Source organism: Ursus arctos, unplaced genomic scaffold (assembly GCF_023065955.2).
Source record: "Ursus arctos isolate Adak ecotype North America unplaced genomic scaffold, UrsArc2.0 scaffold_9, whole genome shotgun sequence".
Classification (NCBI taxonomy): Eukaryota; Metazoa; Chordata; class Mammalia; order Carnivora; family Ursidae; genus Ursus; species Ursus arctos.
The window spans coordinates 81,571,536-81,587,964 of NW_026623111.1; the positions used below are offsets into that span (position 1 = coordinate 81,571,536).

At 37.2% G+C, this 16,429-nt stretch overlaps 1 protein-coding gene across 5 annotated transcripts in view; it reads right to left on the reverse strand.

Moving 5' to 3' along the window:
- The window catches only part of LOC113249285 (centromere-associated protein E), a 76,178-nt gene that overhangs the window by 16,227 nt on the left and 43,522 nt on the right, over positions 1-16,429 (reverse strand). For 3 of the 5 annotated variants that reach the window (XM_057309627.1, XM_057309626.1, XM_057309625.1), the window contains 14 exons: positions 14,959-15,249; positions 14,675-14,833; positions 10,573-10,815; positions 10,262-10,420; positions 9,561-9,848; positions 9,306-9,410; positions 8,837-9,124; positions 8,092-8,250; positions 7,641-7,922; positions 6,839-6,997; positions 5,920-6,189; positions 5,152-5,310; positions 3,262-3,366; positions 1,537-1,755 (listed from right to left, as the gene is read on the reverse strand). In XM_057309627.1, the coding sequence (XP_057165610.1) occupies positions 1,537-1,755; positions 3,262-3,366; positions 5,152-5,310; positions 5,920-6,189; positions 6,839-6,997; positions 7,641-7,922; positions 8,092-8,250; positions 8,837-9,124; positions 9,306-9,410; positions 9,561-9,848; positions 10,262-10,420; positions 10,573-10,815; positions 14,675-14,833; positions 14,959-15,249 (2,886 nt within the window). Of the gene's footprint in view, positions 1-1,536; positions 1,756-3,261; positions 3,367-5,151; positions 5,311-5,919; positions 6,190-6,838; positions 6,998-7,640; positions 7,923-8,091; positions 8,251-8,836; positions 9,125-9,305; positions 9,411-9,560; positions 9,849-10,261; positions 10,421-10,572; positions 10,816-13,365; positions 13,663-14,674; positions 14,834-14,958; positions 15,250-16,429 lie in introns of all 5 variants that reach the window. The other 2 variants (XM_057309629.1, XM_057309628.1) reach the window with 2 other exon arrangements.

A 16,429-nucleotide genomic window follows, 5' to 3' on the forward strand; every position in this document is an offset into this window, starting at 1 on the left:
CCTGCCTACCTTGGTTGGCTAACCAATGCAGGCATACCAGCCTCAAGATGTACTTCTCACATGTGGTTAGATGTTTGGCATCAAGGTGACAATAATTTGAATGCCATATGTTCCATGGACCTCTTGGATAAATTCTGGATATCTGATTGCCAGGATTTGGGGAAGAATATCAGGGCCTGAGAGGCAATCTACCTAGGAAAGACAGACACCAATGCCCTACTTCCTCAATCTTCCACCACTCCTTAACCTCTTACAATCTGGCTCTTCCCTAACCACTCAATTGAAACCGCTCTGACAAAGGTCAACAATTACCTCTATTTTCAACAAATTGAGGGTATCTCTTCAGTTCAGATTCTGGCTGTCTGAAGTATCTGCCACTCGTGACCACTTCATCTTTGACATGCTGTCCTCCACTGACTTGAGCAATAGCATTTTTGCTTGATTTTCTCCTCTTTGCCATTTCAAACCTCAAACCCGTTTGTTGCTCTCTTTTCTGCTACTGCCTCTTGAAAATTTATTTTTTCCAGAGTTCTCTTCTTATCCTAAGGCTCTTATTTTTCTATTATGCTTTCTGGGTGACCTTACTCACACATGTATTATCTAGCATCTATATGCTGATGAATTCCAAACCTTTATCTTTAGTCCTGACTTGTCTCCTGACAAATCTTAGACTCATAACTACGTGCCTACTTGTTTCTCTTCTTGAATGCTCCATCATGGGTATTTCTACGTCAAAACATCTCAAACTGAACACCTGAATACTTCTCCTGCCTCACCTGCTTTGCTCCTCTTTTTTTCTTTGTCAGTTAATGATACCACTATCCATAAACCTGGCTACGCTCAAATCCTGGCACTCAATCTAAGCATCTCCTGCCTTACCTCCACTATCAATCACATGAACCTACTATTTTAAGCTGCTGAATATTTAATTTCTTTTATCCTCCCCGTGCCTACGAACCCTTTTCTAGTGGTATGGTCACCTACAATATCTCATCTGGACCACTATAACTGCCTCTTGTCTCTTGTCTCTGCCACAAACTCATTGCTTTTCTATGGTGAAGTAGCTAAAATGGTCATCTGATCATGCTACTGCTCCCAGTTAGAAATCCCCTCCCGGTGGCTCCCCATCATCTGCAAAATGAACTCTACGCATTACTGCTCAAGTCCAGCTTCTACTGCAACTCTACCTGGTGTGTCGTACAACCTGCGCGTGCCTCTATCGCCACACTTCCTAGCTGCTGCTATGTTTGCCTCATGCGCTAGACTAGGAGATAGCTGAGATGTTATTCCTGTGTGTCTCTAGCACCACGATGGTATGTAGGCTCACAAGGAGAGCTCAAGTTTTGTTGAATGAACAGGTCCTAGAGGCATGGTGGAGCTTGCACGTACTATTCTGAGATGCACATAATCTTTAATTCAGTGGTAAATATACTAAAGAGCAAATATGCCAACTCCCAAAGTAGGACTTAAATACACTGATGTTAAAACTAAAATTTATAGCAATATTTACAAAGATATTACTAAAAAAGGTGGTACCTGAAATTTCCTCACGACTCTGTGAAATTCCATTGAACATCTTTGGTTTGTAGCGAGAAGTTTTTGAATTTGTTTGATTTGTGGATATGGAAGTGAAAGGTTTGCTTTTACTCTATCTGAAAGCTCTTTTTGGGTTTCAACTTCTTTCTCCATGTCAAGAGATAGTTTATTTAAGCCCTCGTAATGATTATACATCTCTGAATATCTCTTCAGAAGCTCCTAAGGAAAATTAGAAACCATTCAGTTTAACAATTCATCCTAATTTAACAACAACTAGTTCTTGTCCTAGAATTGGTTTTTTTTTGAATTTTTAAATTTAAGTAAATTTATCTTTTTAATGAAATTCAATTAATTAACATATAATGTATTATTTGTTTCAGGGGTACAGGTCTGTGATTCATCAGTCTTATATAACACCCAGCGCTCATTATATCACATACCTTCCCCAATGTCCATCACCTAGTTACCCCATCCCTCCACCCCTCTCCCCTCCAGCAACCCTGTTTGTTTCCCATGATTAAGACTCTCTTATGGTTTGTCTGCTTCTCTGGTTTCATCTGGTTTCATTTTTTCCTCTCTTCCCCTATGATCCTTGCCCTAGAATTGTAACAAAACTTACGCTTTAACATTTTCTGTATTACAGAAACAAATTAAGACCTTTGTGTGAAAAAAGAAAAAAAAGGAAATTCTTATTGTTGATTTTGGATTATAGAAATAATATTTAATTACTCTGAAAATTAAAAAAATTTAAATATAACAAAGAAAACCAGAAACAACCATTGTTATCATTTTGATACATTTTCTTTTAGTTTTTTGAGCATTCATGATTTAAATGGCCGTCTACAAAGAGCGAAGATAAATTTGAGTGAATTCAATCTAGTATGTACTATATAGTTCAAGACTGAATGCTGGCTCATGCTTGCCTTTGGTCTTAGTATGAATTACATTATGATATGGAACAGCACTGTGTAGTCATTCATTTGTACTTTTAATACATATTCTGATAAGAATGTGCTAAGTGACATAAAAACACACAGAAAAAGTCTTTAGGGATCTTGCTTTTGGAAAGGAGTGGCAGTTAATCCTGTTGACATTCTCCCTCAGCTTATATCCAGAACCCAAATATTTCCCACTGCTCCCACTGATACGTCTTTAGGCTGAGCCACCGTCATCTTGGCCTCCTTCCACTCCGTCCATTTTCAACACAACAATCAGAGTCGTCCCTTTAAAATTTAAGTCGGATCGTGCCCCTCTCATGATCAAAACCCTCCAACAGATCTTGGTTTCACACAGAGTAAAACCCAAAGATCTCTCAAGGCCCCACAGCTGCATCTTCCCCAGGAGCTCTCTGACCTCATTTCTTACCCGCTCCAGCCCTTCTTGATGCTCCTGGACTCACCAGGCAGGCTTCGGCCTCAGGAATTTTGTACGTGCTACTTTTTCTTCTCATTCTGTTCTTCCCCCAGACAGCTATATGGCTTAATCCTTTACCTCTTTCAGGTATTTACTCGAATACCACCTTTCCAGTGGGGCCTTAAAATCACAACCCCCCACTGTTTTGTGAGTTTATGTATGTACATACGCACACACATGCACACCTATACTAGATTATAAAATTTCAAAAACACTGAGCACTACCTACTCATTCCACAGACGTTCCTTGGATTCCGTTTAGGCCTTTGGAGGAGTACCCACATTCATTTGTAATCTTAACAGGACACTTACTTTGATCCGAGAGCACTTTTCTCTCAGGCTTTCTGGGAGGTGGTGTTTTTCGTTACATTGTGACTGTTTCCCATATTTTACTACCTCTTCATGGTTCTGCTGGTCCTGTGTTGGTACAAAGAAATAAACAAAGCTTTAACTATAACTACATTCATATATAACGTCTACATGCTTTTCCAATTACATTTTTTCACATTATTTCAATAGTGGAATTATAAACTTGTAAGTCAAAAACGGAGTTAAAAGTGGCCAGAAAATGAATAACGGTACCACTAAGTATTGTAGTGAGATGCCTCAACTCATTGAGTAAAAACGTGGAAGAACCACATATTTTTTTGAGATGGGATTTATTCCTGTAACCATCAGAGTTGAAAACTAGATATTAGATTTATATCTGATTCTTAGGATTCCAAGTCTCTGAATTAGAATTAGTCTCTGAATTGCTGCCAAATAATACACTAGCAAAACCACCTAAACTGTATCTATTCATACCCTTCCCAGCACCTTGGAACACAAAATGCAGATCTTGTTACATTTTGTACTTCTGATTAGAAGTATAAAACAAAACCTTTTCTCCCATTTATTCACTACACTACTTAGAAGAATGACTGTTTAATAAATATTTGTTGAATGAGTTAAATTTCTTCATAAATTTAATTAGGGTACACATAAGGATGGTTCCCAAGTGTCCATGTCTCTACTGATATGGCAAATGATACGGTCTTCTACTCTTGTCGAATTATGAGAATAAAAAAAGATGTTTATAGATTTTTTACAATTTCTTATTTGTCTAAATTTTATGTTTTTTTCTAGAGGGTTCAACTGAGTTTTTTAAGATGTGATTCTGAATGTGCAAAGACGGTTACACTGGCTGAACCTCCTTCTGCTGCGTGTCTGGCCGCTTCCCTCCCACTTCACTGACAAGAGCGCATGCCTAAAACTCCATCGTGTGGAGGCAGAGAAATGGGCACTTACTCTTTTACAAATCTAGTCCTTCAAATCTTTTTCTATTGAGGATAACGTCATTTCCTGGTTTAAAAAACCCTTTTAAAAATTACATCAAAGAAATAGTCTGCTGTATGTAACAAACATTTTCTTAAAAATAAATAATTAAAATGATATTTTCTGAAAAATACTTTGGCTTCTTTGAAAACTGTATCATTTTCTATTTGTGTGAAAAATTATAGTAATAGCTTTCCCATTACCCTTTACCGTTTGTAGAAATTTCCAAAAAGAAAAGAAAAAAGAAAAGAAAAACCCACAAGCCCTCTCTCCAAAAAAACCCAAAAACAAACAAACAAAAAAACCAAACCAAAAAAACCCAAAAACCCCACAACAGCAACAAAACCAAATTATTTCCCTTTCCGAAAAACCTTAATTCTTATAAACAGTTACTAGATAAGGGAAGATTCTGAACTCACTCTAGCTATCATTTCTCTTAAGGTTTCTCTGAATTGGTCTCTTTCCATTTTGAGAGACTCTTTTATCTTCCTTAGCTCATCTCTTTCCTTAGCTAAAATTCTTATTTCTTCAAGGCTTTTATGAAGTGTCTTAGTCAAGTGTAAGTTATCCATTTCCACACTTTGCATACATAAATTTTGGGCCTTAAACTGCTGCTTCAATTGTTCCATTTTGTTTATATTTTTATGAGTTTTATTGGCATCTTCTTTCATTTTAAGAAGTTGAAGCTCTTTTTTCTGAAGTTCTTGTATCTTGAGATAATTATAAAACAAGTTAGAATACAAATAATTCCTTCAAGGAAGGAAAATAGTGTCTACTGGTTATATATGCACATCTATAACTCTATCTATATATCTATATATCTATATCCTTTCTCATTCCACAAATGATTTTAGACAGTTATTCCCCAAAGAACAAAACAACACATACCTTTTTCTGTAACTCATCTTTAGATTTATTTAAATCCTTTTGAATAGTTGAAATCTGAGTTGTCTTTTCTGAAACTCTCTCTCTGAATTTATCAATAGTTTCTTGGTGTTCTTTCAAATGCATATGAGCAATTTTTAGTTCTTGCTGTGTCTCCAAATCCTTTATTAGAAGAAATTGAGAAATATCACGATATACAGGCACATTACTTTTCCTTAATGTTGAACTAAACAAAATCTTAAAAAATGCATGCTTATAGTTAAAAACAATCAACACACCACCCCCAGATTAGAACCGTACAGAAGGATATAAACTAAAGTCCTTGTCCCTAGCTGCCCCCATCCTCACTGGGCTCCCTGGTGAACTCTGCCACTGCTTTCCTCCCTCTCATACCACTTGGACACATCATTCTAAATCAATAACACATAAAAAGGGCCCATTCTCATACTTAGCAATCCATTTTACAAATGGACCCCACTTAGTGCCTTATTGGTGGACACTTGAATTACTTCTAGCTTTTTATCACCACTAACAATGTTGCAGTGAATGCTGTTGTATTTCTGCCCAAATGTGTGAATATATTGGTAGGATAAATTTCTACGGCTGGAATCACAGTAGCAGATATATATGCTGACAAATCTTTAATAAGGCAGTGTCGAATTATCTCCCTAAAAGGTTATAGCATTCACATTTTCACCAACAGTGTTGTAAGAAGGAAGCTTCTGGTATGTAAAACACATTTACTGGGTAGGTGGAAAGAGCACAACTCACTCTAGCTATGGTTTCCTGGAGGTTTGCCTGGAGCTGGTCTCTCTCCAATTTCAGATTATCTCTTTCTTTCATTACAGATTTCATTTCTTCAAGGTTTTCATGAAGCTTCTGAGCCAAATTTAAGTTCTCCATTTCTATTTTATCCAGAGTTAAACTTTGGGCCTTGAATTGTTTCTTCAATCGCTCTATTTCAGACATTTTTTTCTGCGACTCACTGACATCTTCCTTTAACTTAAAAAGTTGATGTTCATTTGCTTTAAGTTGTTGAATCTTAAGATAATCATAAAATAATCTATTAGGACACAGACAGTTTTTAAGGGAAAGGTAAAGAATAGTTTCTAAATCAATTAAGACAATAGTCTTCCTATGTTGCTCATTAATATTCTGTATAATTTCACACAAAATTTATTTTCTTTTGAGGTTTAATATATATAAGTACATTAATCTTAAGTGTATAGCTTAATTATTCTTGACATATGTATACATCTACATAATTATAACCCAGACTAAAATTTAAAACATGTCTAGCACCCCGTAAGTTTCCTGTGTGCCCCCCTCCTAGAGCTAACCGCTATGCTGAACTTTCTTCATCCTAGATGAGTCTGGTCTGCTTTTGAACTTGTAAATCACAATGTATTTATCCATTCTCCTATTGATAGACATTTCACTTATTTTCCGTTGTTTTGCTGTTATGATTATAGAACTGTTACGAGCGTTCTTGTACATAACACTATGTGGCAGTAGGCATTTCCCCTCTTAGGTACATACTCAAGGAGCAGAATGCTGAGCCACAGGCAGGTGTATGTTCAGCATTAGTAAAAACTGCCAAGACGTTTTCCGATGTGGCTAAAGCATTTTACATCCCAAAGGAGCTTAGGCACAAATAAATCAAATATCCAAACAAGCACATTCTCCATACCTTTTCTTGTAATTTAGCATTTGAATTTTCTAAATCCATTTGCATATTTGATATTTCATCTGTCTTCTCAGAAACAACGTCTTTGAGTTTATCAATAGTTTTCTGGTGCTCTTTCACATGCATGTAAGCAATTCTTAGTTCCTCTTGTTTTTTCAGCTCCTTTATCATGAGAGAAATTTTAAGAACGGTGACACAGCTTAATATTAACTAGCATTTTTTTTCTGAAAATGATACATTTCCTTAGTATAAATAATAAAACTATTACTTCTTATTCTACATCTTTGTTGTTAGGAAGTTATAAGCTTTCCCTGCCTCCCTTTCTCTGTCCTCACCTCCCTACAACCTACTGCTACTTCTGAGAGGCAGACACGTGATCCATATACTATTCTACAGCTCCCTTTTCCCTCTAAGTGACTTGGGCTTCCAAATCAGGACTTTCAAATCTATTTTCCTTCCTTCCTTCCATGTGTTGCATAGTATTCTGATATATCGCTCATATTTACCCAGTTTCTTTCTGATGGACATTTAGATTGTTTCCCACTTTTTATTACAAATTGCTACAATGAGCAACCTTGTAGTGTATGTATGTTTCTGTATGTATATAAATAAATACACATGTAGGATGAAGTCTACAAAGAAAATACCGGTTACAGAATTGGACATTTTTAGAACAATACCAAATTACCTGCCTGAAAGTTTGTATTAGTTCACTCACACCAACACTGCCACTTATGTCAAAGAACGGTTCACGGCTGTCAGGAAAACACCACGTTTACTCACTAGTATAGGAAGAGTGACTTACTTTAGCTTCTGTTTCTCTGAGGCTTTCCCTGAGCTGGTCTCGCTCCATCCTAAGGGTTCCCTCCGTGCTTCTGAGACCATCTCTTTCCTCAGTAACACATTTTATTTCTTCAAGGTTTTCATGAAGTTTCTGACTCAACCTTAACTTCTCGGTTTCTACAGTTTCCAGGGTTGAATTCTGGGCCTCTAATTGCTTCTTCAATTGTTCTGTTTGATACATATTTTCTCTGAGATCATTTTTTACCTTCAGAAGTTGATGTTCTTTCTCCTGAAGTTCTTGGCTCTTGAGATAATCACACAATAAATTAAGATATAGATAGAGATTAAAAGAAATGCTAAATAATAATTTCAAAATTAAGTATGCAAATCTTTGCCTTCAATTTTAGGCTAATTCATATCTTGTTTCATTACACAAAAGACCTAATTCAAACTCTCAAATAAAAAAAAAATACCTGTGCTTTTAAGGCAGCATTTGAGTTTTCTAAATCCATTTGCATATTTGATATTTCATCTGTCTTCTCAGAAACAAGGCCCTTGAGTTTATCAATAGTTTCCTGGTACTCTTTCACATGTATGTAAGCAATTCTTAGTTCCTCTTGTTTTTCCAGCTCCTATATCATTAGACAAAGGAAAATGATATATTCAGAGTAACAAAATTTAAACAGTGGGTAGAAAGGTAGAGAGAGAGTAAAAGGTAAATATGCCTTCCACTCCTCCTTAGGACTCATCCTCTAAGTTTGTCTTAAACGTGCTATATATATCATGCTAGATATATTACTCCACAGTTTACCCCTTTTCCTAATAAGATACTTCCAAATTGGCACTATCTCCTTCTTTACTGGTAGCCTCGTATTCTATGGTCTGAATGTGAGGCACTTAACTAACCAATATCCTGTTAATGGACATTTTCCCTATTTTTTTTGCTTGCTTTGTTTTGTTATTGCAACTTTTTGCAATGAATATCCTTCTACAGATATCTCTGCACAATTGTGTTAATGTGTATGGATAAATAGCTATGACTGGACTTTTGGGGTCAATGAATAAACTTACTGAAATATTTGAAAGATAGTACCAAATATCTCCCCTCCAGCCTTCCCCAAGGTTGGACCAATTTTACACTCCCACCAACCCTATCGCCGATGGTTCTTTTAGGACACAATGTCATATTCACTGGATGGGGGAAAGACGGTAACTCACTCTAAACACAGTTTCTCTCAGGTTTTCCTCGAGCTGGTCTCTCTCTACTTTGAGGGTCTCCTCTATACTCCTAAGATCATCTCTTCCTTTTGTAACAGACTTCATTTCTTCAAGGTTTTCGTGAAGTCTCTGAGTTAACCTTACATTCTCCATTTCTATATTTTCCAGAGTTGACTTTTGGGCCTCAAACTGGTTCTTGAAGTATTCCATGTCACATATTTCTTCCTGAGTCTCATTGACAGCTTTCATCTTAAGAAGCTGATGCTCTTTTTCCTGAAGTTCTTGAATCTGAGAAAAAAATAAAACAAGTTAGGACACAGGAAGACATTTGTAGGAAAAAGAGGACTTGTTTCTAAATGAAGTCAGTCATCTTTACATTTTATCCAATGTATATACTATTTTCTTCCACAGGGAAATGAGCAACACAATCATCAGGTGTCTTTTTCCAACTGAATGAAATAAGACCTACCTTTTCTTGTAATTCAGCATCTGAATTTTCTACATCTCTCTCAATATTTGCTTCTTGGTCTGTCTCCTTTGGAATATTCCTTGTACTAATGGTTTGTTGGTGCTCCTTCAAAAGAACATAAGCAGTTTTTAGCTCCTATTTGATTTCCAGTCCCTTTCTGATTGGATAAAAATTAATAAAAGAACAGTGTATATCACTGTTAACTACCTTAACATTATTTTTGTACCTAAAAAAAATTAGAAGAAGGAAACTTACTTCAGTTACAGCTTCTTTAATGTTTTCTTTGAGTTGGTGTCTCTCCATTTGAAGAAACTCCTGCATCCTTTTCAGTTCATCTCTTTCCTTAATTATAATTTTTATTTTATCTTGACTTTCCTGAAGTTTCTCGGTCAACTTGAGCCTCTCACTTTCTATACTTTGTAATGATGAATCTTTGACTTTGAGTTGCTCTTTTAATTGCTCCAGTTCACTCATTTTTTCCTGAGTCTCAATGATTTCTTTGGTGCTAATAAACTGTTCTTGTTTCTCATGAAGCTCTTGGATCTTAAAATAATGACAAGTCAATAGCCAAAATATACATACACATAAAATGTGTTTGTTTATATATGTCTGTGTGTGTATATGTACATAGATCTGTGTTTTTGTTTTTGTTTTTGTAGAGATTTTATTTATTTGACAGAGAGAAAGAAAGAGCAAGAGGATGGGGGGGTGGGGAAGGGGGAGAGGGAGAGGGAGAAGCAGGCTTCCCACTGGGCAGGGGGCTCAATCCAGGACCTGAGCTGAAGGCAGATGTTTAAGGGACTGAGCCACCTAGGAGTCCCAGATCTGTTTTTGTTTTTAAAGGAAAAACACCCAGGATGTTCTGCATAACAATCTAGTATGCAAAATTAGTTTCTGTAGTTCAGTTAGTTAACTCCCTCAGGTTTTCTCCTACATGTCCTTCACCCCCAATTTACCTTTTTCTGTAATTCATCATTGGTTGTTCCTAATTCCTTTCGAAGCCTGGAGAGTTCCATTTCCCTCTCTGAAAGATTCACTCTCAGCTTATCAATAGTTTCCTCCTGTTCTTTCAGGTGACAACGAGCAACTTTCAGTTCCTCTTCGGTTTCCAGGTGCTTTATTATTAGAGGAAATTGTTGAGAAATTTACAGAAACATTATAACCACTATACTCTAACTCCTTTTCCCAAAGGTTTAATTTTTATAAAAATATCTGCTTATAAAATAAAATTAACAAACAAAGCACATGGGGAAAGGATGAAACCCACCTTAGCTGTCATTTCTCTCATGTTTTCTTTGAGTTGGTGAGTTTCAGACGGAAGAGCTTCTCGCAACCTCTCAGCCATCTGGAGTCTCTCCCCGCCCACCCATGGCAGTGCCGCCTCTCTGGCTTGGAGCTGCTCCTGCAGTTGCGCCCGCTCACTCAGGGTTTCCTCAGCCTCATCGCCCTTTTCTTTCACATTGAAGGACTGATCCTGTGTGTCTTGAGGCTCCTGGATCTTAAGAGAATCCTAAAACAATAGAGTGAACAGCCAAAGATCTTTTATTTTACACTTGGTGAAAAGAAATCAGGATATTTTCTAAAACGATTAAGTCAGGATTCAGTGGCTCATTACAGAACATTCTTTCCACTCTCCCACTCGCCATTACTCAGGTATTGAACACTTATTTCCTGAGGGCTCATTGTGCTGTCACTATCCTATTAGAGGCTGGACATGAAATGAACCTTGCACTTTAGAGGGAAAGACAGACATTATGCTAAATCTTACTGGGTTCCTGCAGGGTATGTGGCAAACCTAACTTACCCTGAGTGGTTAGGAAGGGCTTCCTGGGGGATGGAAAGCTTCGGGTGAGATCTGAAGGGTGAGAGCACAAGTTAGGCAAGGGCATATGGAAATGCTGCAGGCAGGGAGACCAGAACATCTGGAAGCCCTGAGATGAGGAAGCACAAGGCTGCAGCATCATGAGCAGGGGTAAGAGTGAGTAGAAATAAGGCTAGAGACCAGCAATGAATGGGACCCAGGGCCTCACAGGCCCTGTGAGGGATTCCAGTCTTTAGTTCAAGAGTAGCAATAGACTGTTAAAGGGTTTTAAGAAGAAAAGATTGCTTGGGTTCAGAATGGTGAATGAATTACAAAAGTATAGAAATGAATACAGAGAGACCAGTAAGGAGGCTACCGCAGAAAGCCAGGGACAGAAAAAATGCAGGCTTGGATTAGGATGTTGGCAATGTGGAGAGAAAAGATGGGAGATTTTTCACACACACACACACACACACACACACACACACACACACACACACACCTTAAAATCAACAAGATTTGGTGCTTGGATTAGAGTGAGTGGGAGGAAAGGATACTGGGAAGGGTGATTCTCAGATTTCGGTCTCAGGTATTGAAGAAGTGCCTTATGAGATGCTGTAAGAATAGGTTTGAAGAAGGAAAGAAAATAGTTTTTCTGGCTTTATCCTTTCCTATAATTTAGCACTGCTTTTCTAAATCATTTTAAATATTTAAGAAAACCGCTGTCGTCTCTGAAACATTTTCTCTCAATTTCAATAGTCTTTTAGTATTTATATTTTTAGTTCTGTTTCCAATCACTTCATAATTAAGAGATATTTTAAAAAAACATGGTAGTAACATAACACAAGTGCTTCCTTTCCCAAAGACTTGATTCTTTTTTTTTTTTTTTTAAATGATTTTTATTATATTATGTTAGTCACCATATAGTACATTCCCGGTTTCCAATGTAAGGCTCGATGATTCATTAGTTGTGTATAACACCCAGTGCACCATGCAATACGTGCCCTCCTTACTACTCATCACCAGTCTATCCCATTCCCCCACCCCCCTCCCCTCTGAGGCCCTCAGTTTGTTTCTCATAGTCCATAGTCTTTCATGTTTCATTCCCCCTTCTGATTACCCCCCTTTCTTTATCCCTTTCTTCCCCTACCGATCATCCTAGTTCTTATGTTCCATAGATGAGAGAAATCATGTGATAATTGTCTTTCTCTGCTTGACTTATTTCACTTAGCATTATCTCCTCCAGTGCCGTCCATGTTGTAGAAATGTTGAGAACTCGTTCTTTCTGATAGCTGAGTAATATTCCATTGTATATATGGACCACAACTTCTTAATCCAGTCATCTGTTGAAGGGCATCTCGGCTCCTTCCACGATTTAGCTATTGCGGACACTGCTGCTATGAACATTGGGGTGCACATGGCCCTTCTCTTTACTACGTCTGTATCTTTGGGGTAAACACCCAGTAGTGCAATGGCTGGATCATAGGGTAGCTCAATTTTTAACTTTTTAAGGGACCTCCACACTGTTTTCCAGAGTGGCTGTACCAACTTGCATTCCCACCAACAATGTAGGAGGGATCCCCTTTCTCCACATCCTCTCCAACAATTGTTTCTTGCCTTGTCAATTTTTGCCATTCTAACTGGTGTAAGGTGGTATCTCAGTGTGGTTTTGATTTGAATTTCCTTGATGGCTAATGATTTTGAACATTTTTTCATGTGTCTGTTAGCCATTTGTATGTCATCATTGGAAAAGTGTCTGTTCATATCTTCTGCCCATTTTTTGATTTGTTTATTTGTTTCTCGTGTATTGAGTTTGAGAAGTTCTTTGTAGATCTTGGATACCAGTCCTTTATCTGTAGTGTCATTTGCAAATATATTCTCCCATTCCGTGGGCTGCCTCTTAGTTTTTCTGACTGTTTCCTTGGCTGTGCAGAAACTTTTAATCTTGATGAAGTCCCATAAATTCATTTTATCTTTTGTTTCTCTTGCCTTTGGGGATGTATCATGAAAAAGGTTGCTTTGGCCGATGTCGTAGAGGTTGATGCCTATGTTCTCCTCTAGAATTTTGATGGATTCCTGTCTCACATCGAGGTCTTTCATCCATTTGGAGTTTATTTTTGTGTATGGTGTGAGATAGTGGTCAAGTTTCATTCTTTTGCATGTAGCTGTCCAATTTTCCCAGCACCATTTATTGAAGAGACTGCAAAGACTTGATTCTTATAAAACACTTATTAAATGGAAGGAAAGGATGAAACATACATTAGCCAATGCTTCTCTAATGTCTTCTTGCAGTTGGTCTTGTCTAACCTGAACTGCTTCTTTTATCGTTTGAAGGTTGTCTCTTTCCTCAGTTAGATATTTTGTTTCTTCATGACTTTCTGGAAGTTTTTCAGTCAACTCGATCCTTTCTATGCATGCCGGTGTCAATGACACAATGAAACCATCCTTGGTTTTGGATTGTTTTTCCAATAGCTCCACTTCATCCACTGTTCCCCGAGTATCACTGACTTCTTTCACGTTAGGCAGTAGCTCCTGTTCCTCACGAAGCACTGGGATCTTGTGAGATGCATGAAACACCAAAGTCACTATCTGGAGATCATTATTTTATATATATATATAGTGCATGTGTGTGTGCAAAAAGGTGATTTTATTAAAGCATGGGGACAGGACCCATGGGGAGAAAGAGCTGCTGCCATGTTATCATAATTTTTTAAAGGGAAAAGATGACGATACTGTCCACAGAAATAAAAGTGATCTTGAACCCATGGAATCCTACTATGGATCATGAACTCTGATTTACTCATTATCTCTTAATTCCTACTAAAGCTGTTCATGACTTCTCTGCTGGTCACATTCTGCCATCATTTTCTTTTGCTCCAGCTTACATCCAAAGCGAACCAATTCTTATACTTGAATAACACACTGTTAATTCAGTTGGTTGTACACGTCTTCATTTCTATACTACTTCCCAAATGCCACAGGAGAAAAATCATCATTGAGCAGATTATATCTCAATAAATGAATGGTCCCTAATTCTCGGATGAGCTCCAATGCTATGTCTCAATTTTTTTATGTTTACCGATCGATTCCCCTTTCCTATGGTCATTCGTGGTTCCATATAACTTCGCATATCCTATTTCTGCATTTGTCCTACTGGAATTGAGGGATTATTTTATATGCCCTTACTCAGGGGAAGAGAACAATGTCTTATTCATATCTATAGTTTCAATGGCTTACACACAGTGGCCTTTAACACAGGTTGGTTCAGTTATCCCAATGTTTCATTTTCTCTAATAGCACTTGCCATTATCTCAAATTATCTTGTTCGTTTGCTTATTTTCCAGTTACCTCTTTCCACTAGAGTAAGTTCTATGATCATAGAAATTTTGTTCACATTGTTCCCATTTTATTTCTATAACCCAGAACTCTGCCTGCCACATTATACTCTCAACAAATAGTATCCAAAAAATGAATGAACTATTAACACAGTCACTGCTTACTGCTCATCTTTCCTTTAAGAAAAAAGAAAAGAAGATGGGGCAAAGGAGAGAAGGAAGAAGAGACAAACCTTTTCTTGTAATTCAGTATTGGATTTATCTAAGTCCTTCTGAATACTTATTATTTGAACTGTCTTCTCAGAAATGTTTTTTCTTAGTTCGTCAATAGTTTCTTGTTGTTCTTTAAGATGCACGTGTGCAATTTTTAGTTCTTCTTTTGTTTCTAGACCCTTTATAAGCAAGTGGAATTTAAAGAATATTATAAACACATCATCCTAACATTGCCTCCCCCTTTTCCAATTAGCTCCGTTTTAAAGAAACATTTAATAGATGAAAGAAAAGGGAAATAACTTACTGTAACTTCGATTTCTCTTATGTATCCTTTAAGTTTCTCTCTCTCTATTTCAAATGATTCCTGTAATTCCTTTAAATCATTTCTTTCTTTGGTTATGGATTTCATTTCCTCATAATTTTCACGGAGCTTCTGAGCCAACTCTAGCTTCTCCATTTCTATACGTTCCAACGTTAATTCTTGGTTCCTTAATTCATTCTTTAAATTCTCCATTTCATTTATCTTTTTCTGCATCTCACTCATTTCTTCTTGTACACGAAGAAGCTGTAGCTGTTTCTCTTGTAGTTGCTGGCTCTTAAGAAATAAAATTTGTAATTACCATTTTGCCTATAGACTCTTAAAATTCTCATGTAAAATGCACTTTGCTGAACTGAGATAATCATCACAGTCCTGCCTACACCCCCAGTATAAACAGACAAGCAGCTTTAAAAGTAAAGTATTCTTCTAGGCATAGTGACTGTGCTGGGTTGAATAGTATCCTACCCCAAATTCAAGTCGATTCAGAACTTCAGAATATGACCTCACTTGGAAGTACGGTTTTTGCAGGTTAATTAAGGATTGAGAAGAAATCCTATTGGATTAGGGTGGGCCCTAAATGCAATGAGAGTGTCCTTATAAGAGACGAAAAAGGACACACAGAGACACAGAGAAAGTCCTGTGAAGATGGAGGCAGAGGTAAGAGTGATATAGCTATAAGCCCAGGACACCAAGGACACCGGGGAGCCGAGGATAGTTAGACGCAAGAAAAGATTCTTCCCTAGAGCCTTCAGAGGGAGCACGGTATTGCCAGTAACTTGATTTTGGACCTCTGAGATCCAGAAATCTGACAATAAATTTCTGTTGTTCTTTAGCCACCAAGTTTATGGTAATTTGATACAGAAGGTCTAGGAAACTAATACGGTGTCAGTAGGTTAATCAAGGAGCCAACGTGAAAATGAGAAAAACTTGAAAAGAGACTAATTAAATATAAAGGTATAGTTGCCAAGTAACTATAATTCTTCATCTCTTAAAAACTTTTTGGATAATCTATTTTTACTTCTAATAAGGTCCTTACGGGGTCACCCAAACACTGAGGCATTAACTTTTTTTTTAAATTAAACTTATTTAAATTCAATTTAATTAACATATAGTGTATTATTAGTTTCAGAGGTAGAATTTAGTGATTTGTCAGTTGCATATAACACCCAGTGCTAATTACTTCAAGTGTCCTCCTTAATGCTCATCCCCCAGTTACCCCATCCCCCATCCCCCTCCCCTCCAGTAACCTTGTTTCCTAACAGTTAAGACTTTCTTATGGTTTGCCTCCTTCTGTTTTCATCGTATTTTATTTTTCCTTTCCTTTCCCTATGTTCATCTGTTTTGTTTCTTAAATTCCACATATGAGTGAAATCATATGGTATTTGTCTTTCTCTGACTGACTTATTTCGCTTAGCTTATTACACTCTAGCTCCAACCACATTGTTGCAAATGGCAA